The sequence below is a fragment of the Pimephales promelas genome, chromosome 19 (assembly GCF_988280905.1).
Source record: "Pimephales promelas chromosome 19, fPimPro1.hap1.1, whole genome shotgun sequence".
NCBI lineage: Eukaryota > Metazoa > Chordata > Actinopteri > Cypriniformes > Leuciscidae > Pimephales > Pimephales promelas.
Window position 1 is genome coordinate 3,882,582 of NC_142787.1, and position 27,032 is coordinate 3,909,613.

At 39.9% G+C, this 27,032-nt stretch overlaps 1 protein-coding gene across 1 annotated transcript in view; it reads left to right on the forward strand.

The window, feature by feature from the left end:
* crebrf (creb3 regulatory factor) overlaps positions 1 to 24,852 on the forward strand; it is a 37,852-nt gene extending 13,000 nt beyond the window's left edge. The window contains exons 2-9 of the mRNA XM_039688240.2: positions 8,569 to 8,782; positions 8,860 to 8,985; positions 10,013 to 11,228; positions 14,100 to 14,294; positions 14,400 to 14,589; positions 14,865 to 14,938; positions 16,837 to 16,959; positions 17,786 to 24,852. Coding sequence (XP_039544174.2) covers positions 8,774 to 8,782; positions 8,860 to 8,985; positions 10,013 to 11,228; positions 14,100 to 14,294; positions 14,400 to 14,589; positions 14,865 to 14,938; positions 16,837 to 16,959; positions 17,786 to 17,904 — 2,052 coding nt within the window. The 5' untranslated portion in view covers positions 8,569 to 8,773 and the 3' untranslated portion in view covers positions 17,905 to 24,852. The remainder of the gene's footprint in view (positions 1 to 8,568; positions 8,783 to 8,859; positions 8,986 to 10,012; positions 11,229 to 14,099; positions 14,295 to 14,399; positions 14,590 to 14,864; positions 14,939 to 16,836; positions 16,960 to 17,785) is intronic.
* Positions 24,853 to 27,032: the final 2,180 nt, after the last annotated feature.

The window sequence follows — 27,032 nt, forward strand, 5'->3', positions numbered from 1 at the left end:
TTAGAGAATCTACTCTACAGTTTTCATGACTCTGCATCAGTGTGGAAAGTCCTGAAAGACATCACCAATTACAAGACACCAACACCACCCCCCTACTGTCGAATCAACAACTGGCCGATGACCTGAATTAGTTTTAGTGCAAGTTTTAAAAACCTGGTTTCACGCCCCACACCTGTACTAACCTTCTCTCCACGCATTCATTAACACATTCAGCAATCTCCTCTCTCAACAATCTATGAAGAGGATATGTGCCCGGTCTTCTCCATGCTATGCGAAGTATGTTCCTGCTTCAAATGCTCCACTTTCTTCCCCATTCCAAAGAAACGAAAAATCATAAGACTAAAGTCAGTCATTTGAAAGCCTGGTGCTGGCACACCTGAAGGACCCTTGCTGGACCCCTTAAGGCAGTTTGCTTATCGGGCAAACGGGTCTGCGGATGTCAACATGGGACTGCACTACATCCTGCAACATTTCTCCAGACTTGGGACTTATGGGAGGATCCTGTCTGTGGGCAACAGCTCGGCTTTCAACACTATCCTTCCAGTTATCCTCCTGACTAAACTTTCCCAGTTCTCTGTAGCCACCCCATCTGTCAGTGGAGCATCAACTTGGAAATTCACATCCAAACCCTGCACCATCAACACTACACTCGTTGGTCTGCTTACAGAAAGGAGATTAAAGAACTGGTTATCTGGTGCAGTCATAACCTGGAGCTGAACACACTCAAAACAGTGGAGAAGATTGTGGACTTCAGGGGGAACACCCCAGCACTCCCCCCACTCACCATAATGAACAGTACTGTGGCAGCGGTGGGGCACCATCATCTCTCAGGACTTGAAATGGGACACTCACATATGCTCCACTGAGAAAAAGGCCAAGGCAGAGGTTGTACTGCCTTCATCAGCTAACGAAGTTCTGCTTCTGGAGTTCTACTCTTCAGTCACAGAATTTGTCATCTGTACTTTTGTAACTGCCTGGTTAGGCTCGGCTACCAAATGAGACTTCAGAAGACCACAGCAGATAGTCAGGACTGCTGAGGCAATCATTGGTTCTCATCGGATCACCGATTCCCAATCTCCAAAAATTATACTCAAATCATTCTGAAAGATTCTGGATCATTCACAGGCCACTTTCACTTTGAACTGTTGTCGTCTGGTCCCTACAGAGCACTGAGCAACAGCTATATATATATTTATTTTTTAATTACTTATTTTATTTTTATTATCTGTGTTGTCGCTGTCATTCTATTTGTGCACTGGAAGCTTCTGCCACCAAGACAAATTCCTTGTATGTGTTGTTAGGCATACTTGGCAATAAAGCTCTTTCTGATTCAAACAATAAGCCTTTATGACTACGTCATGTGAGCGTAACTGCGACCTTTATACAGGCAAAGTTTGAATATTGCAGATAAAGTAGATTATTTTTTAAATATCGATTATTTTCAAGGTTTCATTCTTTGGTCGGTTTATACATTGTTTAATAAATTTCATATTATTCCATTTCCCATGACAGGACTGCTGTTTATTTTTTTAACCGTTCTTTACAGCTACTGCATTTCTGGTAAAAGCTTTCAGTGACGTTCAGAGCTACTTCTTTTTATGGCTTCCAGCTGATTAAAATAATAAAAGAAAAACAATTATTAGAATTATTCTGTATTAATGTGACTCCTCAAATATTGATTTAGCTAAAATTTGCCGAATGCTAAAAATACATTTTTGCATGAACACACTTCTGATCATTTTTTTTTTTGGGTGCAATCTGACAATATTTGATGTGCACTATGTGCTGCATAGATCAATGTTTATATGAATAAAATAAATAAAATCTGTTCATCATATAAAGTGATTGTGTCTTTTCTGAAGACTTGGATTAAACCACTCTCTTCATATGGATTAGTTTTATGATGTCTTCATGAACTTTTTCAAGCTTGAAAATGTCGATTGCCTGGACTTTTAATGAAAGGACAAAAATTATTGATATCACCTTTTGACAAAAATTAACAAAAGTCTTATGGGTTTGAATGATATTTCTGGGTGAACTAGTCCTTTAGTTAATAATTTGGCAGTAAAAAAATGGTGATGGTAAAACAAACATTTGATAAAAATAAATAAAGGAGTGACTTTGTTCATATAATATTATTCAATCTGTTATATCAGTTGTTCCTAGCTGACTAGAAAAGCAAAATAAATACTCTATAACATGGGAGGAGAGAGTGTGTTTTCTGTAATAATAATCCATCAAATTCAGTTTTCGCTTGGGAGAAACTAGACAAAATAGGCAAATACCAACATGGATAGCCTAGGTAAACGAGAGGACAAACGAGACTGCATTAAAAACAGGTTTATCATGGTTTGTGCTGACCACAGTGGGTTTGTGTGGTGAATTATGTGCTGCCAAGAGCGCCATTGAATGAACTAAATGTATATATATATATAAAAATAAGTAATTAGTTATACATTTCAGTGTTTAATTTTAAGGATATTTTTGTGTAAAAATGATTTAGCATGTTGGGTCCACTTGCTGTTTTTGAAGTGTATTTCTTTCACGGGTAAGAAACTCTTTACTAGTCTCCCAAGACTCTGTTGGTGTCCTACATTTAGTTGGGAGTGTATGTTTAGGAGCCACTGTGTTTGGGTTTTCCGGGAACTAGGCAACTACAGCAGATCGTAAACACACTTGACCGGAAACAAGTGACCCATATTATTTTATATTGGAAGTTATGTCATGAAGCTCAGTGTAAATAGTTCATTCAAAGGGGTGATTTTAAATCTAGTGGTACCACAAGTGCTTCCATAGGCTCAAAAGTGATCCATCATTGCTTTCTTTACATATTTTATTTTGTAATAAAAAAAGGTAAGCGTTGCTTTTATTTCTGTTGTAAATTGCCGGATATGTCTACACTGCTGTGTAGTCATTCAGCTTAGGGGCCATTTACACAACACCATTTTCAACTAAAAACAGAAACCGTTTTATGCATTTTAGCCATTAATTTACACAACAGTGGCATTTTGGGGCAAAGAAAATGCAAACTTTTGAAAATGGGTTTCAAAGTGCACTATTTTGAAAAGGATGACGTTATCGTTTCCATGCTAAGTAAAAAAACGCAAATTTGTGAGAATGGTGACACCATCGCATGTATATTACGTGTTCAGTTTATAGACGCATAGGGCTTCTTTAAAAAGTAACATCGCCAACTACTGGCCTGGCAGCAGAATACAGCGGTTTTAGTTGTTTTCGTGTATCCGTGTGAATGGGGATCGCTTTGACAACGTTGTCATCTGTGAAATTAGAGGTATTATTGAATTTGGTTTGAGACAGTACAAGGAGATTTAATGGGTTTGAAAGCAACTTTCTTTTTTTTAAAAAAAAGAAAGTTTTTGCTTTGATTCTCTAGAACAAATGTGCTTTGAATCAGATCCTTGTTTAGTTCTCAGCTCATTATAAGCCATAAGCTGGGTCATCACCTGTTGGACGTGTTTGTATTCAGTCTGAATCATGAACAAGTCATTCAGACCAGTTTTGTGGACCTTTCCAACTCATATCAAATATTGCTGCCAATTGTATACTCCACCTATAAAATACATTTGGAACAGTAATATTTTTTTGAAAGAAATATAATATTTGTGTCTAGTAAGGAGTTATTAAATTGATTAAAAGTTTGTTACATTAATAGATCTTAAATATATTTTAAATAAAATGTCTATTCATCAAATAATCTTGAAAAAATGTATCACCGTTTCCACAAAAATATGTGGAAGCAGCAACAATCATTTCTGAAGGATCATGTGACATTGAAGAAGAAAAAAAAATTGCTTTGATCAAAGGAATAAATTACATTTTACAAAGTATTCAAATATAAATATTAAAATTTTTTCTTCTTTAAAAAAAAATGCAGCTTTGGTGAGACTTCTTTCAAAACATTAGAAAATTATGAACCATAATTGAAAACTCCATCAAGTAACATTTTAAAAAGACGCTTTTCTGCAACGGTATTCAATCCAACACCAACACCATCATTTCTAAAGCTGAAATCATGTTTGCTCTGGTCTATAGTCTGTCACTCCCAGATCATATTTCCTTTCCTATAGACCTTTCATTACAGCCGCTCAGGGACGTGTATTCATGAGAACAATGCTTGTTTACTACACAGGATAATCAGTATCAGCTGCTGTCTTTTCATCCGTCCTTCTATATTTTCACATCATCCAACGTGTTGCTATTAGTCTTTGGTAAGCAGTGGCCTAGATTTGATAAATAACACAAAGGCTGATATCTTCAGTGAGACTGCACTTTTGATGCAAGTCTGATGTTCCTCCGCATTGCCTTCCTTCCCGTGATCTTGCTGAGATATTATGAGTTATATCACAACAGGTGGATATGGATAACATATTATGGCAGGATTGCTCATACAGAGAGCCTGTCTCTCTTCCTCATTTCAGTTTCCTAAGTCAGGTGTCTCATCACTCTTGACTAAAATGCCCCATAATGTCCATCGATAGCCCAGCCCTTGTTTTGACCAATGTCCGTGTTGGTTGTTGTGGTAGAGCTCAATGCAAATCACTATTATTATCACTCGCTCAGTCACTCTTACAAATTAAGGTTCCTAAAGATTTTTTGTTTTGTTTTTTTGGAAGTGATGCCATACATTAGAAGAGCCATTTTGGTTCCCCAAAAGAACCTCCTTTTCCACCAAAGCATTTTGAGAGCCGGTTCGGAGCAAAGGGAACGTGCAGTGAGTCACTTCAAGGAAGCAATTTAATCATTCATGGTCATGTTCTGCCTTTCGGAGTGGATAGGACATAGGGATGCTCACTTCCGATTGGAATCTCGTCATAGTCTTTCGTAGCCAGACCTTCAGACTGACAGCAGACAGTGTTAACTCATTAGCAGCTTTCATTGGCTAAGGACCAAACAAGAGGCCATCTGAATGACATGTAAGGCAACCAATCACAGTTCAGCGTTGTGTTTAGGGGGTGTGACAATAACAGACCAGTGTGTAAAACTCTTGGACATCTTTTAAAGAGTCTATGTATGCTTTGAAGTTCACATACTTTTGAAAATCTAGAGTTTAGTTGATCATGATAAGCGCTCTGTGTGACAGCGCTCTTGTTACAGTTGTAAACACTACTGCTACCTTCCAAGATGTGGCTTGGTGTCACGACAGCTTTGTTTCCAGGTGGACCATTAAAGAATGTGACGCACGTCTCCCGGAAATCCTGTAGAATTCAACTAATTAGATGACAACCTCAAAAATCCCAAAGTGTTTCCCAAACGGGGCATCAGCATCAATGCTTGATGGATGGCGTATCTGAAACTTGGTGCTGACGTGATCGTCATAGTGACAACAGCCAATAGCATTACTTTTCCGGTCTTGCATGAACGCAATTGGCTAACGGGTATTTGCAAAGGCGATCTGATTGGCTGACGCCTGTATTCAACTTCTGCCACGAGCAACGCCTGTGACGCGACGCAACGGAACCGACAATTCAGTTCAACTTTCCAACTCTTCTCCCCTGGCCTCAAGTGATCGTAAAGTGTCCATCAGATGCACACTGTAATCTCGGTGGAAGTAGTAGGTCATCCTGGCACTTTTGGGTATAGTTTTATGAATCCTATTAGTGCGTTCAGGTCCTCTTGGGTAGTTTGCATTAAGGAATTGGGAAGTCGCAATTCACCTTTGGCTAAGCCACACCCTAGAATGCTGATTGACCAATCACAGCGCAGCCAAGAACGAGCTCCCACAGAGGTCCGACACTTTTTCACAACGCTCCATTGACTTTCTCATATTTTTGGTCTCGGCAGGCTATTACCGTCGTAGTTTTATCAAAAATATGGTTAAACGTTGTGCCTCGGGCATTTGTAACACAGATACGCGTTTCCCAGAGAGGTTGAAGGGGGGTGTCCGTTTTTTCCCTTCCCAAAACCGAAGTAAAATCCTGACAAGTGTCGTCTTTGGATTAAACTGTGTGGACGTCCTCAGTCAGCTAAACCCCTTTAAAGATCAACAAGCACATCTTTTTTTACTTCTAACCTTCCTGTGAGTGTGAAGTTATACTAGTTAGACCGTTTTATAATGTTTTTGGCTCATACCGGTTGTTGATACGCTAGCGCAGTGTTTCCCAACCCTGTTCCTGGCGGCACACCAAGACTGCACGTATTCTTTGTCTCCCTAATCAAACACACCTGATTCAACTCATCAGCTCATTAACCCATCTGATTATGAGCTGATGAGTTGAATCAGGTGTGTTTGATAAGGGAGACAAAGAATACGTGCAGTGTTGGGAAACACTGCGCTAGCACACGCTGCTAATAAATACAACATTATACTCGTGTAGTCCGTTTGCTTTGTAATAACGATTATATAAGTGAATAGAGACCTACCCAGCTTTGCATGAACAGTGTTGCTCCCTGATATTGTTAGTCCCAGCCTCCGTCTCCATTAGTAGGAAATGCGGTGGTTCATTTTTTGACTGTGACCGGTAACGTTATGCTTTTGCCTCTATTTTGGATGCCTTGTTGTTTCTTACGTTTCACCTGTATGTCTTGATTGAATATACCCAGACAGCAAACTGACATTGAATCAACGTGGAAACGACGTCTCTCATGACATTGAAACAACGTTGATTTTGCTCATCGAATTAACGTTGAACCAACGTCAGACGCGGCATTCTTCAAAGCTAAATGAAAATCGAAAATTGGTTTGCTTTCATAACGTTGAAACAACACGTTGATTTCAAGTTGATTTTCCGTTAGTTTTGAAAGAATGACGCGTCTGACGTTGGTTCAACGTTAATTCGATGAGCAAAACTATGTCAGATCAACGTTGTTTCAATGTCATATTTCCACGTTGATTCAATGTCAGTTTGCTATCTGGGTAGCCTTCGAACGCATATTGCAGCCCCCTTTGCCTACTTCTATCGGACACTTTATTTGCTGCTTTATAAAAGTTTGATAACATTTCAGCAGGAAGAGCTGTTACAGCATAAGACATGCAGCCATGCAGATGAAGTTTGACGGATGTAGCAACAGTAACTAAGGGGGGCGGGGCTTAGCCAAAGGTGAATTACGGCATTAGGTTTTGTAGCTTTCAAGTTGCTTTAGTCAGAGATGGGGATGTACCTTTTCTTAAAAAAAAGTTTTCTCAATGACACCCTCCCCCAACCACCACCTTGGAAACTCTGTTCTCAAAGAAAATTGACAGTTTCCCGCTCATAATTACGTTATCATGATGGCTTTTCCGTTAATATGGATCCAGTGTGTATACACAATCTCTGACGTGACTTGAATACACCATATGAATTCGGAGATACTACTCCATTTATGTACTCTTTTTGCTTACTCTATATTAGGGAAGTAGGTATTTTCGAAAGGAGGGACAGCTGTCTTTTTGCTAAAAATGAGCTATACGAAGAAACACTTTTGTATTCGTATACAATGGTGTGTATTCTCATATCATGAACAAGATGAACAATTATCAATGGTTTAATCAAACTTGATATGTTTTATCGTACTTATTTTTTTTAGTAACATGAACTTGCTTCAAATACAGTATCTCGTTGGAGACATGGGCATATGAGCTCTACTGAAGTCACTTCATTTGGTAGTTCGTTTGCATGAAGTTAAATTTAAAAGGTAAATTCCCACACCATGTTGTCAGTGGTTACACTCACTCAGTCGCTGAAAATGACTTACTGCAGGTCGCTTTGCTGCTGTCATTGTGAACACTCATTTTGGACTAGGAAAAAGAATGACACCTCAAATTGTGTGGCGATGCCCTAGAAACTACCAAGCACACTAGCAACCTCATAGCAACGTGCAAAAAAAAAAACCCAACCAGAACACCCTACAAATCGGTCAAAACTCAGAAAGTGTGAATCAGTGAGTATGCAGTAGAATAGTGAAGGACTAAGGAAATATTTTTCTCACTCTGCTTCTGTTGGCTGTATGCAAACCCTGCCGTCCACGAAGCCAAAGGGTGATAAGACGCTTATTTGACTTGCTCGGTGCTCCAGGAGGAAATGATGTCATCAAGCACAAGAGAGACAGGATTGTTTTGCTCAACGTTGAAGCTGGCCAGCACTAGCCTCACATGCTCTGGCATATTTCTGTTGATTTGTTATGCAAAGAGCGTCCAGCGTTTCGGGTCTCACTGCCTATGGCTGTCTGCGAGTCTAGGGGAAAGGGTACCGCTGACGTCGTTTTAAAAATAGCCATTGTGTTCGATGCATCCCATCAAACTGATATGATTTAGGGCGCCCTTCTCTTCATCCATGGATCTCAGGCAACCTCCCTAACTTTTTCGACCATGACCATACAAAAACCACAATGTTTTCTGCGGATGTTTGCAGATGCAAAAAGCATTGATGCCTATGAGACGTACCTGTCTGCTGCTGCTGTTCTAATGTCAGCACACAGTTGTTTTTGTGTTGTTAGTGTAAGCTTGTAAGTGACATTTTGTTTATAGACCAGACTGCGCAGGCTTAGTGCCCTGTATTGTACACTGATAATGTGTGTTATTGTAATAATCGTGCAAGCTAACCTCTCTCCTGTTCTGTTTTATTTCCACAGACAACCGTCAACTGAGGAGGACAACTCAGCAATACTGATAAATCCTTCATATTCAAAACAAGAATTCCTTCTACTTTAGTTACTTTTGCTTTTTTTTATCCTTAAAATTTAATTTTCATCCAGAGATTGACCAAAAGTGAGAAAGAGTAAAGACATAAGGCTGCATAAAAGTTTCCTTCAAGGAACTGAGAATCTGTGCTTGGCAATGCCTCAGGTATAGGCCCTGTTGATCAAATTAAACATTAAAACATTCAAATTGAGGTGTTAAATATGTCTCTTTTCATCTTACAGCCCAGCATTAGCGGTATGGAACCTCCCTTTGGGGATGCATTTCAAAACTGCTCTTTTGCTGACCAGGCACTGACCAGTACAGACCTGTTGGCCAACAATTCTGACCCAGATTTCATGTATGAACTGGTGAGTAACCCACAGTACCCTCAATACCCACAGTTTTATTTATTTTCACATTACAGGCCCTACACATAACTTGCAGCAGAGAAAAACAAAACAAAAGTTGTATTGATTTGTTCCCTTGCTTTAGTTAAATCATGGCCACAATTTCACTTAATTAAAAAGAGGAAACAAACTAGTACAACATGGCTGCGCTTTGTCTGAAACGTTGAAATCTACTCTCCATCTGTGGCCACACTAGCGAATTTACATGATCCAGTGCTAAATTTGTTTTAACTATGCTATCTAAAGATATTCAAGTTGGGAACCCTGGTTTTTCAAAGAAAAAAAGGTTATTTAAGTCATCTTGGGGCTCTTTTTGAAGATTGATGGGCCATGTGAACTGTGTATTTAACAAAAATTGTTGTATTAAATTTGAAGATTTGATTACCCATTGCTCAGTTACATTTTTCATATTTATTTGTATAGAGCCATTCCCAATACAAATCATTTCAAACCAGCTTTACAGAAAATGCAAAATGTTACAGTCAACAAGCCAGAGGTGACCGTGTCAAGGAAAAAAAAATTAGGTAGTGGAGAAAAACCTCCAAAATCATCGGGGGAGCTCATTCTCTGGCAAAAAGTAATGTCCAAATGGCTGTAATTTACAGTTCATGCAATGGAAGTCATACCTTTATGAACATCGAGTGACTAATTGACTGCATTACGTTTGTGTAGAGTTTCAGAAAACTGCCAGAAGTAGTTGTGGTGACATTTCCACAAAGGGATAAGCAGTTATTAAACCAGGTTGCATCGTGTACTTGTGCGGTGAAAGTTACTAACCTCAAGAATGTTAACCCAGGGCTTACGAAAGAACAGTGTGAAAAGTTGAAACCTGACTGCATTAATTACAAACCCAAGGTGAAGTTTAGACATGCAAGAAGATTTCCAAAGGGTTATGTAAATGACAATGGATTATTATTTTCACGTGTTAAAAGCCCGCCAGTTTCTTTAGTGTGCCGTATAAAAGAAGTGACATTTTTAATGTTCGCAGGATCGGGACATGACTTGCCGCCAGAGCCCTAGAGGAGACATTTTCACAGTAGGGGACTGCAAGGACATGGACATTATGGATCATCTACCTGAGCTGGCGGACAACGACCCCGCTTACAGCTCAAACTTTGAGCAGTGGGACACGTACTGGGAGGACTTGACGAAGTACACCCGCCTCACCAGTTGCGATATCTGGGGCACCAAAGAAGTTGATTTCTTGGGCCTTGATGACTTTTCCAGCCCTTACCAGGACGAGGAGGTGATAGGTCGGACGCCTACCCTTGCCCAGCTCAACAGTGAAGACTCACAGCCAGTTTGCGACACTCTTTACCATCCGGACTTGTTGGTGGGTCAAAAGCAGCTTTTGTTTCCACCTTCCACCATGGCGAAGAACGCCAACAGACTCAGCAACTCTGCGACCAGCGCCTCGTTGAGTCGCAACCCTCTGGCGGACTTCGCCGAGGGATCCCAGAAAGCGACCTGTCCTGTTGCCTCCAGCACTGACACGATGGCCAAGGCCCTGTTTCAGGGCCCGTTCAAAGCTCCACCTGGGACTCCAGACAACATGGATTACGTTCGCAAAGCCAAGGTGCGCATCAGCGTGCCACGCAAGCCTTTAGTCGGTAGCTCTACCCAGCAGGTTAGTGTTTCCACCGTCCCTCAAACCGAGGAGCAGGAGTCGACAGCTTCAATGGTCTGTGAGGATACAGCCATTGCCGCTAACATCGCATCCTCCATTATCTGTGAGAAGAGCGTTGAGACTCCGAAACGTGAGGTACCACGCAGTCCTGCTGGTCCTGAAGTAGCGACGCTGAGGGCGGTGCCACACAAAGTCCACTTCCCCGCCGCCGCCGGAGGTGAAACCAGCGCCCTCGGATCCGACACGTCCGCCGCGGACAAAAAGAAGGAGGAAGAGCACAACTACTCGCTGTTCTTAACCAGGGCCAGACTGGCAGCAAAGGCCTCTGTTGACATGGAAGAAGAGGAGGAGGAAGAGGAGGAGGAGGAGGAGGAAGAAGGTGAAGAAGAGGAAGAGGAGGAAGAGGCTGAAGAGGCAGAAGAGGCAGAGGGACTGGACCTAGATGATGAAGACCATGACGAAGGGTTCGGCAGTGAACACGAGCTCTCAGAGAATGAAGAGGAAGAGGAGGAGGAGGAAGATGAGGACTATGAAGGCGACAAAGATGACTACGTTAGTGATGCATTCTCAGAGCCAGGTGCGAAACTACGTTTTGCTTTTTTTTTTTTGATGCTGTTTTAACCAAATGCATAAAAACATACTGGTATTGATACAGATCTGATGCTGTTGCTCATGTGCTGTATGCTCTGTTCATACAATGTCGTTTCAATTCAGAACCCTATTAGGGCTAACGCCACCAAGCGAGTACACAGTACTTTCAGCACACAGACCTAAAACTAAGTGAGCGGGAAGAGCGAGATCTTAAAGGAGTAGTTCACTTTTAAAGAAAAACTTTTGCTGATAATTTACTCACCCCCATGTCATCCAAGATGTCCACGTCTTTCTTTCTTCAGTCGAAAAGAAATTAAGGTTTTTGATGAAAACATTCCAGGATTTGTCTCCATATAATGGACTTTGTTGGGAACCAAACGGTTCAAGGTCCAAATGACAGTTTCAGTGCAGCTTTAAACGACACCAGACGATGAATAAGAGTCTTACCAAGCGAAAACGATCGGCCATTAAAAAAAAAAAAAAAAAAAACGAAAAAAAAAAACAAAGACTAAGTTTTATAAGCACAAATGCTCGCCTTGCTCTGTTGTGAGTGAGTCGTGACTCTCCTGTTCGAACTCGTTCATCAAAATGAACGAACTGACCCGGAAAAAGATTCGTTCATTTTGATGAACGAGTTCGAACAGGAGAGTCACAAACGCGCATCACACACTCTTAGAAAAAAGATATGAAGCATAGGGAACATTTTATGCTGAAAAAGGTTCAATAATGACAAGAAAGAACACTTTTGGCACAAAGGTTTACATTATTCTGCATAATTTTGTAGTTTTATTAAATTATTGTTTATTAAACTGTTTTAGTAACTTAATATCATTCAGAAACTGAAAAGGCAGTCTTCGTGTGATATTGATTAATTACATTTTTTAACCACCATATCTTGAATTTTGAGATCATTCACATGCATTGCATTTTAGGGGTTCCAAATACGTAGCGCTTTAGAACCTTTTCTTCTAAGAGTGCAGAACAGAGCAAGGTGAGCATTTGTGCTTATAAAACTTTTGAAAAGACCGATCGTTTCGCTAGATAAGACCCTTATTCATCCTCTGGAATTGTTTAAAGCCCTTTGAAGCTGCACTGAACCGTTTGGTTCCCACTGAAGTCCATTATATGGAGAAAAATACTGGAATGTTTTCATCAAAAACCTTAATTTCTTTTCGACTGAAGAAAGACTGACGTGGATATCTTGGATGACATGGGGGTGAGTAAGTTATCAGGTTATCACTCCTTTAATCAGGGCAGCGTCATATTTGAGTTTTGACAGGAATGTAAACTAGGCTGTGAGGTTGAAGTACAGCGCGTTCAATGGATTGCACTGTTAACAGCTGACGAATGTCTTTTCGTGGACAAACAAAACTCCATAAAACCAATTTGAAAGTTGTTAATGTGAAAATGAACTGATCTAGGACTTTTATACGGTGCTTGACATTGTAAAGACTGTAAGTCTATCCCTCACTTCCTTGTTTGCATCCACATTAAATTTAATGTGGCATCTAATCCGACTAAGTCTGTATCACGTTGGTTCTCCTAGAATGTCATCGCTCTCAATTAGAATTGGGAAGTTCGTTTTATGACTTCGATACTTGGAAAGTGCATCGTAAGGTTGTGTGAAGATAACCCAAGGGAAGTGAAAGGAACAGTTGATCTTACCCAATATGTATGCATTTGACAGACGGTTTTATTCAAAGTGACTTATTGCTTTCAAGGTACACATTTTATCAGTTCTTGCTTTCCCTGGGAATCGAACTCATGACCTTGGCGTTACGCCGCGCGTTTGGACGGTTCTTAAAGGCACAAATCTTTTTGTGAGCGGTATTATGGAGCTAATCATTTAAGCATTTTGCAATAATGTGTGTGTCTGTTTGTGTACCTACTTAAAGGGATAGTTGACCCAATAATAAAAATACTGTCCCTAGTTGTTCACCCAAACCCATAGGACTTTGGTTCATGTGTTGCAATCACATCTGTGAGTGCTTTCTGTCCCTCGATTCAAAGTCCATTCCACCAAAACTTTTCAAGAAGTTCATAAAGAAATCGGAAAAATTATCCATCTGATTGGATTGGTTTAATCCACGTCTTCTGAAGGGATCGCTTTAAGATGAACAGATTTAATTTAGCTCACAGGTGTGTCAAGCAAGCACATGTCAGTGTCTGTTTAACATATTTGATGTCTATGGGAAGTCTCCATTTAGATAGCCACGTACGCGTGTCTGTAATTATCTATTTATTATAATTTGTTATTTTAAAATGATACGTATGGTTTACTTACGCTCTTGACCTCATTATGTGATTAATTATAGCTCTTTTTAGGGTTTGGATGATGCGTTGGCGAACAAAGTGACTCTTGTTAAGAAGCCTGAAATCTTTCAGATAGGGATTGATTGTTGGATTGTCATAATTTGTGTCAAACCCTAAATGTGTCCTCCTCCACCAATCCTGTTGGAAACCGAAGAGACCCAAATTTCCACCTGACTTTTTTTTGGAAACGCCACTCACTGCAACCTTTTTCCAACGTCTTTTAGCTCGTCAGCTCAAACTAAATGAAGCTTCTTTTCAGGTTGTTCTCAACAACACAGAAGTGTTGCAAACATTGTAATTCCACCTATTGCATAACAATACTGTAGTTTGCTGTGAAAATATGAATCATCAGTCTCGCTGGACTGTCCTCGAAATTTGTAGCATTACTGAAATACAGGTATACGTAACAGCAAATGCCAAAACAGAAGTATCAGTACTCGTATTTTTCCAAAAAATTATGAGAATTATCAGTTTTCATTTGCTAGATTGAAGTTATTCTATCTCTCGTTTCTTTCTTCCTCTCATTACAATCTCTTTTAAACAGGGTGTGACACCGATATGGTTGATGATGTCAAAGGCCTGACTGCTGGGATTTCCAGGAAGAGGGGAAAGCGTCGATACTTTTGGGAGTATAGTGAGCAGCTCATCCCATCCAAACAGGAGCGCATGCTGAAACCCTCCGAATGGGACAGAGAAACTCTTCCCAGCAACATGTACCAAAAGAATGGCCTGCACCATGGTGAGATATTTACTGGCCTTCTAATAGGTCCCTTCATTACATTCATAGACCAAAAAAGTGGCTATTCAGTTCATGATACATCTCATGCTTGACCGACTTGTTTAGGAAAATACGCATTGAAGAAATCACGCCGGACGGATGTGGAAGATCTCACTCCAAACCCACGAAAGCTGCTTCAGATTGGCAATGAACTCCGGAAGCTCAATAAAGTCATAAGTGACCTGACGCCCGTTAGTGAATTACCACTAACCGCTCGGCCTCGATCTCGCAAGGAGAAGAACAAGCTCGCATCCAGGTAAAGCCTTGCTATGTGAACTACTACTAGTGCTTTCATTTCTCAAAGCCAACACCCCACTGACTTCTCTTAGATGTATTCTTATGCAACGCAATACCAGCATAGATAGACTGGTCAAACTGTGTAGTGGATGGATGGTTAGTTAATAAAATGCTAAATTACAGTGCACCATAAAAACTTGAATACCTCTATTAATGAAGATGGAAAATTTGTATTAGTATATGCAGATGAAATGGCAATTCTTGATTCTTCCTTTTGGTTGTTTTCTCCACCAGGGCCTGCAGGCTGAAGAAAAAAGCTCAGTATGAAGCCAACAAAGTCAAGTTATGGGGCCTTGGAACTGAATACGGTATGTTTTGACATTTAATAAATATTAAACGAAGTTTCTAAACAGCGCTTTCACACCGGACGCGAATGGTGCGTCAAATTCGCGTCTACCACGTCTAGTTTGACGCTTGACCACTTTGTGTTAATTCGCGCATCAAAAGTGAAACTGACGCGCATAAGAACAAAAGTTTGAAGCAAAATTTACGCACATACGCGCGTCGGAATCAAACCGTTGGCGGCCATCTTTTTTATGTTGATCGAGCATTCATCGAGAGAGTCACCGCTCTTATTTGCTCTGGAGAGCAGAACAGCGGCATGGGGATCATCGTCGCCATATTTCTGTCCACCGGACCCTTCGGAGGTGAACCATTTGCCGAGTTTCACCATTTGCTCGCTCCTGGATCTGCGTGTCTTCTATATTGAAATAAAGTTTTAAGTGATAATATATTTGCTTTGTTGTGCATTAGAACCACACCAGGCATTTTATTAGTCATATTACAAAATAATTTATTGGAGCATTCAGATACTTCACCACATGACAGCAGCAAGCAGCTAGGCTCCTGATTGGTTAACGCGGCGTGAATTGACGCCAAAGTTCAGATTTTTCAACTCGGGCGGCAGGCGTGAATTCGCGTCAAATGCGTGAATGCACAAATTGCACTAACTAAATCATTCGCACGTAACGCGGTTAACGCGCCAGACGCTCAATTCGTATTAAGGCGTATTCGCGTCTGGAATCGAGTCGCCGCAGGAATTTTTACGCACGTATGACTTAAAATTGAAATCACTCGCGTCTGACGCAGTATTGTTTTATTATTTGCTAACCAGTGGTGCATTTCCCAAAAGCATTGTTAGCCAACTATGGTCGCAAGTTCCATCCTTCCTTATCAGCGTCGTTCAACCATAGATCCAATGAACATTCGCAAACAGCATCACAAAGTTGTGTAGTTGGAGCGACAAAGACCTGTGATTAGAAGCAGAGTTTCTTGTTTGCTTGACACGTGGACTCAATAAATCTTTATCTTGAGCAAAACAAGCAAGCTGACATTCAGTGCAATCTGTGTCTTTCATTTCGGATACAAATCTTAGGCCCCGTCCACACTACTGCGTTTTCGTTTAAAAATGGAGAATTAAAACGAATACGATCTCCATCCACACCAGCGTTTTATCTGCATATTAGAAATGATCTCCGTCCACATTAAAACGACTGAAAAAACGGATCACGTGACCATTCACCAACACTGGGTATGCGCGTGCCGGTGTAAACAGTGAATGACGAATCAGGGAAGGATACGTCATGACTGATAACACCCAATCATGGAGCCAAGCGTCAGCCCCTGCGTCCTAGGTTTTGTATCATGGTTTTGTCTCGTCCACACTAAAACGCCCTCCGGAGATTCAAAACGCAAAACGCCGCTGCAGCGTTTCTAAACTTCTCCGTTTTAGGTCTTAGTTTTTCCCGTTTTAGTGTGGACGGGAGGTGCAAATGTAGCAAAAGGTCTCCGTTTTTAAACGAAAACGCAGTAGTGTGGACGGGGCCTTAGTTTGTCAAGAGATACAAAGCACCGTTTTTGAAGAATGCGCATGTGCGAGCCTATGATTGAATCTGGAAATAAACCAAAATAAGTGAGAAAAATGAGAATAAGTTTGTCTGCAACTTACAGCATAAAAAATGTATTAATTTGATGTCAAATGGATGAATTAAATGAAGTTATTACTCTACCACCTGCATTAACCGTATTCGGGAAACAATCGCGACTAGCTAACGCATTGTTCTATGGTAGTTAAGCAGCGAATTACATTGTTGTACTGGAAACACACCCCAGATTGAGTGTAACCACCTTGCTTACCCTAAGTTTTGCAAATGCATCCATGTATGCCAAGAGTTAAACAAAGATATGATTATCTTCTCTTTTGCAGATCGTTTGCTGTTTGTGATCAACGCAATCAAAGAAGAGATAGTCATCAGAGTTCAGGATATCTCAAATGACAAAGAAACAAGCATGACGGAGAAGTTGGATAAACTCATTGATGATACTCTAGGTAAGAAAATGTACATTATCAACACCTGTAAAAGGGCATTTAGCATTGACTTCGCATATGCTAATTATGTGTGATCTTGCACAAGCTGTCACAAGTTTTCCTCAAGCACACTAGTAACAAATTTACAAACGTGATCAAGCTAGATCCTCTCAAACAGCTGTTATCCCACATTTAGCCTCCACTTTGCTTTGCTCCGTTCGCCTTTTTGGTAGGGATCACAACGCCACAAAACTTACCCTCATCCTACTGTTGTCGCACATATCAAATCAACTTTAAAAGAACACAAGACGAACGTTTTAACCGGGCCAAACTGAAACCACACGACAAAATGAACTTGCTCATGAACTTGTCACCCAAGGCTGGGACATCTTCGGCAATTTTGGTAAAGTTTTTAGAAATGGCAATCTTGTGAGTTCCTTCACTTTTTATAGAAGTGTTTATACAATCGGGGCAAAACAAGTCAATTTTCCATTACTAGTGTAGCGATGTATGAAGCACAGCTCACACATAAGCCACTTTCAAACCAAGCATCTTTCTGTTTATCAACGTGGCGAATTCGCGCGACCAACTTGAACGAAATCTGTGTGGGGAAATCTTCCGCCCTGGATTCCTATTGAAATGGCTGGATTTCACCCATGACAATTTGCTGAAAAACGGTAAACTTTAATTCCTGGTTTGAAAAAGATGTAGACTCATCCCTAAGGTGGCAATATTAGTGTATTTTCTGTGCACTCGTCTTAATGGAACTGTTCAATATTATGTTTACAGACTCTTATTGAAAAAAAAAAGAAAAAAAAGAAGTAATAGCTTTTCTTTGTTCATGCAGTGAAGCCACCAGTGGCCAGCCAGACTTCAGACTTCGTGAATCAGATCCTGGAGAACACTGGGAAAGGAGATCCCACCGGAGGGCTGGTGGGGTTGCGTGTGCCCACGTCGAAAGTGTAAACCTCGGAGCACACATGAAGCCATCCGCGCCATTATTGTCCCACACTGTATCGGCCCAACACTCTGCATGTCCATTTCACTTGGAGACGCACCCTCACATTTTAAGTGAATACATGCATACGGTACCCGCCTGTCTGTGCAAACGTATGTATATATTCACCACTTGCACACCAATGGAAATGAAACTATAGTAGTTAAACTTTGCACTCAGTAGTCTGTTTCCTACCATGTGTGCATGTGGCTGGTATCAATCAACAGGCCGCCATGTTGCGATTATTAAAAGCCAATATATGAGATACCTCCTACAATCGAGAAAAAGAGAGAGAAAAAAAAGCTAAATTAGCACCAGTCTTTGCTGTAGCCATTTTCCTCTTGCATCCAGCTAAATCTGTCCAATGCCCATAAAGAGTTTTGAAAGAGAAACTACGAAGGCATTAGCTCCTTTGATTTAGCGGTCGACGGAAAAAAAAAGAAAAAAGGCGTAAACGCAGACTTCCCGAGCTTTCGAACACGGCATGTACGATTCCACACCCGAGATGCCGAGGGAAGCGCCGAAGAGCGCAAAAACTGACGTTCGGCGAAGAGTAGTGCAACGTTACTGAAGTTCGGTGTACATATGTAGGATAGGGAGGTGAGGAAACGGGCCTCGGACGCCCATTCCCCACACATTTGCGATCGTCTCAGGTTGGAGAGAAAGAGAAAAGAGTGTGTGTTTTTCTTTTTCGTTCTCTTTCTTTGACTTGAGAAGATGGTCAGTTAAACCCCTTATTGTAAATAGGCGGGATGATTAATTATCCACTGGTGAAACCTTTTCCTTTCTACACTTTGGTTGAAGTGCCCTCGCGTCAATCCACCCTTGATTGTTGTTTTGCGAATTCTCAGCGAAAGGGGCTTACAAAGTTGATTCCCAGATTGGGTTTTGTTTATATTTGTACTTTATATATAAGTAAGATTCATTGTGCCTTGTAATCGCGGAGTTGAGGAGAGAGCGCAAATGGACCATTTTGCCGAGAGCGAGAGCTCTTTGAAGATACTCTGAATGTACATAGGAACATGGAGATTATATATGCCACAGAGTCTGTGCTTTGTATCAAAAGATGGCTCTGGCAAAAGTCTTTTTTCGGTACTTCGTTTTAAGAGGGGACGGGGGGGTGGGCGCCGGTGTCGTACTATAAGAAATATTCACATATAAAATACAAAAATGATGTTTGCACACTATATTTTGATTGTTTTGTTTTTTGTACCAAAGACACATGCAACTTAAAATGGCAACTAGCCAGTCTAAGTAAGGTTTTGCACAGCTTACCTGACACCGTATTGAATGTAGGAAAAATGGTAGGGTCAGGGATTTCTAATGAACTGTGAAATTCGCTTGGGTCCAATTCTCTGCAGAAAGAAGCGTTCATTTGCATCCTCGTTTTGTACAATTTTGTACTGTTCTTTTTTTTTTTTTCTTTCTTTGAAACGCTCCACAAAGTTTCGTTGCGTATTTGAAAGACGAGCTATAAAGTTAATCGAGACGTGCCCGTAGGAAGTTCGCTATTCTTCCTGTAGTTGTAGAGACACAAAAGTCCTTGTTTATAGTTTGTATACGCATTAGTCAATATTAAGATGCCTCCTTCTGAACTGATGAGTGACTCAGCATGAAACATTCTTACTCTTGTTGTTTGAGAAATGTAATTGCGTATATTTTTGTAGAGATTGCCTTTATCTTTGCTCTCCTCGCTGGCCACATTCTGAAATGTTTTTGAAAGGAAAATCAGACAAATCGTTCACACAATCAGTCACTTGTACGTACTTTTCCGATTGAATCTCATGATAAAAAGTCCAGGTTATTTTTAACCCCAAGAAAAAAAATTTGACTAAATGAGAATCGGAGCGGAAAGTTTCGGCCACCGTGATCTCAAGCTGCTGCAAATTTGTTCAAATCTCTTCCAAAGGCCTTTTAAAAGTGACTTTATGCTGAAGGATGTTGCTCAAATATCATTTTGATCAAAGAAGGGAGAATATTTTTTCCTTTTAAAATCTAAACTGGTAGAAAGAGTTTTGTAAAAGCTATTTTTCTGTATTTACTTTTGGTAGCATAGTAAATATTCTATATACCGTCCATGATGTGTTGTAACTTTTTTCTCTTTTTTTTTTTTTTGTACATAGAAAGGAATTTAGATTTAATCTAAATGTGGAATATATATATTATATTATATATCTATAAATCTATAAATGTATAATAAGTTCTATATTACATGTAAGAAAGCAAAAGCACTTTGTCTAGACTAAAAGAAAAAACAAAACAAGACAAAAAAAAAAGCTTTCCCCCTCCCATTTGCTGCTAAAAAACCGACCTCGTTTGAATGCTGCGGTGCGTACTTGACTTTTGCCATCTTGACCAGAGCAGTGTGACGGAGACAGACATCGGTCGGTGTGCGTCTCGTTGAGCAGTGAGGTCTCGGACGTCACAATCTTCATTTGCCTTCAGTAGACATTTCCTATGGAAAAATACAAATTCTGCTTTGAATTTTTCTTCAGGTCGATGTACAGTGTTGACATTCTCTCTGGCCAGAGATAGGTATTGTTGTCATTGATTTTTTTAAATACGGAGGGAAATCTGAGAAAGGAGCTCAGAAAAATATAATATATATATATATATAATATCGCTGTACTGTAAGGCAGTTCCATTTGCCATGGGGAATCAATTGGACTAGTCTTTTATTTTGTTTTAGTTTATATATTTGACGTTCTCTTTAAGAGCCCATCTATTCTCAAAAGACAGAAAAGCCATTTGTTATGGCGAACAAGACTGGCCTTTCTTGTGCCAAGTCATTAGCTCTAAATGATAACGATTGTCCTGTACAATGAGCTTGATGGCAAGTGACAATGAGCGAACGGAGACGGAGATGTCGTGCTCCTGCTGGCGGAGATTGTAGTTTTGCTGTCGCGAGCTCTCGCATTCGCCGTGATGTCGTGAGCTGTGCCGTTAGTGTTTTAACCAGGGGACTCTGTGGCATTCAAACAGGAAAAGGTTGCTATTTTAAAGCCAGTATTTTATATTTCTTTCTTTTTTCTTTCTTTTTTGTTGTTGCTGATAAGCTTTTTATATAAAGAAAAGATATTTAAGGAACACATACACATATACACGCACACATTTGTATGTGTGTTTGTTTTGTTTCATAGCGTGATTAACATTCATATGAATTGTTTATTTTATAATCTTGGGGAAATTACTTCTGCCTTCAAAAACAGATATATGCATTGAATACATTTAAAAAAAACAACAAAAAAATAATAATAAGTCACTGTTTATACAGCATTTAATACGTTTCTTGCATAGTCAGACATTTAGCGTCATATTATTTTTTTTAAAGGGAAATAATGTAGCTTTCTGTTTCGATTTGCGTGATTTGCTTTATTTTGCTTGTTTGTTTTTTTTTGCCGAATTTTATTAGAAATCGACCGTACCGTGATATATTCCTAATTTATCCTAAAAAAAAAAAGAAGACAAAAAAAGAGTAAGCTAGCTATTTTCAATTTGATTGATTGATTGTTTTCATTGTCTGCATATTGTTGATGATTCAATAATTCTGGACGCAAAGCTGCTAAATCACGTTGTAAAATTGTATAGTGAATCATTCCCTGTTACATTCAAGCTACGAGCAATGGGTTTTATATGATGACAATTATTTATCAAGAGATGGATCTCACGCCACTATCTTTATACCGCGGATTCATCAAACGCATTTGGGTAATTCACATTGGATTCTTCTAAAATGGCTACAGTATATACTCAAGAGCATTCAAACAAGCATCTACACCTTTCCTTTTCAATGATTTGTGTAGATGTGTTCGCTATACATATATATATATATATATAAGAAAGATTACTCCTATTGGTGCACTATGCAGGTTTTCCTCTGTAGAAAGACAGGATGATGCTTTGTTTACAGCACTTGTATTTTTTTTTTTTTAACAATTGTATCTGATTCATGGGTATTGTGAGTTAGTTATCGATGGTGAACAACATGGTGACTAAGCTGAGAACTAGCATTTCACGGAAGGCGGCCTGTCTTATTGTTGCTAAATAAACATGCTCTTTCCAATGTATTTAACCTATTGAATGTTTTGCTTTTTTTTTGTTGTTGTTGTTTTGCTTTCCTTTTTAATGGACCTTGATGAATCGTTTTACCATCCTGTGCATTTTGTTACTCTGTATCTTGTGTTTTCGTGTGTTCTTCAAAAGTAGACCGACCTTCAGGCTCGCGTAATAGCGCTTGAAGGTTTAGCGGCAGAACTCGAGCATGCATTCCTACATATCATGACTCCGGCTGCTCGTAAATGTGATCCCTTTGTTTGCGCATGCTAACCTTGCTAAATTGATAATATCCATGGAGCTTTTGCGAGCGACGGTCTTTGTTGTAACCAATGAGCACAAATGGGGAAAAGAAACTCGGACGCTTCACACCTCCATCGCACTCGGCTCGCGAGCTGAAAAGAGACCCGCATTGCACTTGGTTTTACAGAATTTACGATGTTATTTTTGAAATGTTGCCTGCAAAATCAGGTGCCTTATTCAGAAACTCCAAACTTGATCTATTGACTTTTTTTTTACGAAAATGAGATTTTGCCCATAATGCCAAGAATTAAATCACAAGATTCCTCTGAAATTCTCTCTCTCCTTCTTTTTTTTTTTGTTTGTTTTCCTGCTGCGTCTAGCAGTAAGCTTGCTTCAGAGGAGAACTGTTGCTGCTTTGCCCTCTTACAGTTTTCATTGAAAGATGAATGTAGTCTTCCTTCAGTGGAGTCCAGTAATATTAAGCGTAAAGACTTTGTCCCGTATGTTTTGGTTGAGAGACTATCCAAAGAGTGCTGCAATCATAGACTCATTGTGTTTGTTTTTTTTTTTGTTTTTTTTTTAAATGTTTATATCATATAAACCATGTGAGATTTCTTCCGTTTAGGTTCTGGTGCAAGTTTTAATTGTCTCTGCCTTTGTTTTGACCTTGTCTTGATTTGGTAGAAGTTGGTTAATCCAGTCATACATTGTAACTTTTATACGTTCGACTTGCGTAGTTGGAAGCCCTCGGAGTGGAAGGACAATGTACAACCTTATTATTGTGTCCCCTCACCAATGCTCAAGATTATTGTGCCTCCCGATTCTTCTGGATCTTCTGTTCCTCAGATTGCCGGCTACAACTTGGAGCAGAGTCATTCACTAACCAACAGAAATATGGCCTTCAGCAGTTTGTTCTCCATTGAACAGAATCGAGGTTTTCCACAAACGCAAAGACGACACAAGCTGAGGTGCGCATTGCTCGGCCTAGATCGACCTGTGGTGGAACTCAAAGACGTTGGAGGGCGGGAAGTCTCGGTGGATATCTTTCGTTGCGGTCGGGACGCTTTCCTTGCACTCAGTCACTCCCTCAGAGAAAAGTTGAGTCTTCTTTTGGTGGTTTCTGCTGCGTGGCTCCCAAAAGGAGGAAAGAAGCTCTTCGTTTTATTGGGTTCAAAGAAATGTGGACATTGGGTAGGAGTCCTGTCTCGCCACCCATGGTGCTGAATTTCAAAAAAGAAGAAAAAAAGAAAAAAAAAAAAGTACTTGAACACCCTCGGGGCTATGACTTGGCATGTGTGGTCAGGTCCGTGAACTCTTCTCCATCCCCGATCTTACGCTAAAAACCGTTCCGAAATAAAGTTGCTCTTACGACATCTGCTCAAGCCACTGCAACAGCTGTGCCAAGACCTGACCCCATACCGGGCGCTCATATTGGACTTGGACCGAACCAGTGGTCAAGCGGGAAAAGGGCCGTGATAATGTAGCGGTGATAGCTAATTTTGATTGTTTGTTTGTTTGTTTGTTTGTTTCTGTTGAGGAAGACACGGAGAGCTAGTAGGGTCACTTGGACCGTACGGCCCAGATCCCTCGCACTGACGTGCACCGGACACACTCGAATCCCTAATGGACTCTAAAACCAACGTTACCAAAAAGGTCAATGACGAATGCTCGCACCTGACTTTTCTACGCAATTAAGCTGCAGTGATTTACATTCCCTTCCGACCTTTGCCAAATTTGCATCAAAGTACTAAATTGACCTTCAACATTGGAAGCGGGTTTGCGAAAAACTTAGCCAGGGCCACCAAAAGCTTTTTTATTTAGATAGCTTTCGTTTCTTTAGTTCTGAAAATCCATACAACATTCAATTTAACAACGACTGACATGAAGTGTCAGTTCTTTGAAAAAGAACGAAGATAAAAAATAAAATAAAACACAATACGTGAACTTGTGCTTCTAATGTTGTATGGTATTCTACTTGATAATTTAGCATGGGATCTTTAAGTAGCTAGTATTGTGTGTGTACTCCCCAAGTGTAATATCTCTTTCTCCTTTTGTTTTTTTTTTTTGTTAGATTTTTTTCTGTTTTGTTTGTTTGATCCAGTCATAGTAGGAAGGCTGTATTTCATTGCTAAGTGCTCTGTCATAGATCTCTTGGTGATATTCTTAAGCAAATCTTCGCAGAAGTGTATCCTACTGAAACTAACTGTTACTTGATCCTATTAGCAATGTCTATATTTGTAGTTCACATATATGCCTGTTCAAATTCAATATCTTGACAGTTGTTCTATTTATGTTTCAGTGTTGTGCTGGGTTTTGACTTTTTCTTTGACTTTTGTTTCTTTTGTTTTTTTCGGCACAACTAGTTGGAGAACAGCTTGGTTTATCGAGCCTTGTTAGTGTACAGACGTGAAGTAGGCTTATAAGCAGTTGTGATTGATCTTCAAAATGTGTCTGTTTGTGTTCTTGTGCCTCTTATTATTTGATTTAAATTTTTTGTATTATCCTTAATTGTCACTGCATTGTATCAGCCCGGAGTTGGTACCACAATTCTGCTTGTAACCATGATAGTCTAATTCTATTACTGATTTTACTATCAAAAATAAACATTAGAAACTGCAGCACTTCCTCTGTTGTGTGTTTTTATTGCATTACCTTAAAGGGACAATTTACCCAAAAATACTAATTCTGTGTTATTCTGATTCTGATTATTTACTCACCCTCTTGACGTTTCAACCCCCCAAGACTTTCTTTCATCTCCAGACCACAAATTAAGATCTTTTTGAGGAAATCACTACGCAACTACCACTTTGATGCTTCAAAAAGTTCATAAAGACGTGGTAAAACTAATCCATATGAATTGAGAGGTTTAGTCCAAATTTTCAGAAGGGACTCGATCTCTTTATATGATGAACAGATTTAATTAAATATTGATCAGCAAACATAAACAGAAGCTCAACCAAACCTGCTTGATGCACAAGAACAAACCTCCTGCTAAAGCTCAAACATGCTGCATAACACGAGAATTAATCTCATTGGTTCTTATTGAAGCTCAAACGTGCTGCGTAACACAAGAATGAACCTCATTGGTTCTTGCTGAAGCTCAAATGTGCTGCGTAACACAAGAATGAACCTCATTGGTTCTTGCTGAAACACAAACGTGCTGCTTAACACAAGAATGAACCTCATTGGTTCTTATTGAAACTCAAATGTGCTGCGTAACACAACAATGAACCTCATTGGTTCTTGCTGAAGCACAAATGTTCTGTTTAACACAAGAACGATCCTCATTGGTTCTTGCTGAAGCTCAAATGTCCTGCGTAACACAAGAATGAACCTCATTGGTTCTTATTGAAACTCAAATGTGCTGCGTAACACAACAATGAACCTCATTGGTTCTTGCTGAAGCTCAAATGTCCTACGTAACACAAGAATGAACCTCATTGGTTCTTATTGAAACTCAAATGTGCTGCGTAACACAACAATGAACCTCATTGGTTCTTGCTGAAGCACAAATGTTCTGTTTAACACAAGAACGATCCTCATTGGTTCTTGCTGAAGCTCAAATGTCCTGCGTAACACAAGAATGAACCTCATTGGTTCTTATTGAAACTCAAATGTGCTGCGTAACACAACAATGAACCTCATTGGTTCTTGCTGAAGCTCAAATGTCCTACGTAACACAAGAATGATCCTCATTGGTTCTTGCTGAAGCTCAAATGTCCTACGTAACACAAGAATGATCCTCATTGGTTCTTGCTGAAGCTCAAATGTCCTGCGTAACACAAGAATGAACCTCATTGGTTCTTATTGAAACTCAAATGTGCTGCGTAACACAACAATGAACCTCATTGGTTCTTGCTGAAGCTCAAATGTCCTACGTAACACAAGAATGATCCTCATTGGTTCTTGCTGAAGCTCAAATGTCCTACGTAACACAAGAATGATCCTCATTGGTTCTTGCTGAAGCTCAAATGTCCTGCGTAACACAACAATGAACGTCATTGGTTCTTGCTGAAGCTCAAATGTCCTACGTAACACAAGAATGAACCTCCTTGGTTCTTATTGAAACTCAAATGTGCTGCGTAACACAACAATGAACCTCATTGGTTCTTGCTGAAGCTCAAATGTCCTACGTAACACAAGAATGATCCTCATTGGTTCTTGCTGAAGCTCAAATGTCCTGCGTAACACAACAATGAACGTCATTGGTTCTTGCTGAAGCTCAAATGTCCTACGTAACACAAGAATGAACCTCATTGGTTCTTGCTGAAGCTCAAATGTCCTACGTAACACAAGAATGAACCTCCTTGGTTCTTATTGAAACTCAAATGTGCTGCGTAACACAACAATGAACCTCATTGGTTCTTGCTGAAGCTCAAATGTCCTACGTAACACAAGAATGATCCTCATTGGTTCTTACTGAAACTCAAATGTCCTACGTAACACAAGAATGAATCTCATTGGTTCTTGCTGAAGCTCAAATGTCCTACGTAACACAAGAATGAACCTCATTGGTTCTTGCTGAAGCTCAAATGTCCTACGTAACACAAGAATGAACCTCATTGGTTCTTGCTGAAGCTCAAATGTCCTACGTAACACAAGAATGAACCTCATTGGTTCTTGCTGAAGCTCAAATGTCCTACGTAACACAAGAATGAACCTCATTGGTTCTTGCTGAAGCTCAAATGTCCTACGTAACACAAGAATGAACCTCATTTGTTCTTGCTCAAACACAAACGTGCTGCGTAAAACAAGAATGAATCTCATTCCCAGACAGCAAACTGACATTGAATCAACGTGG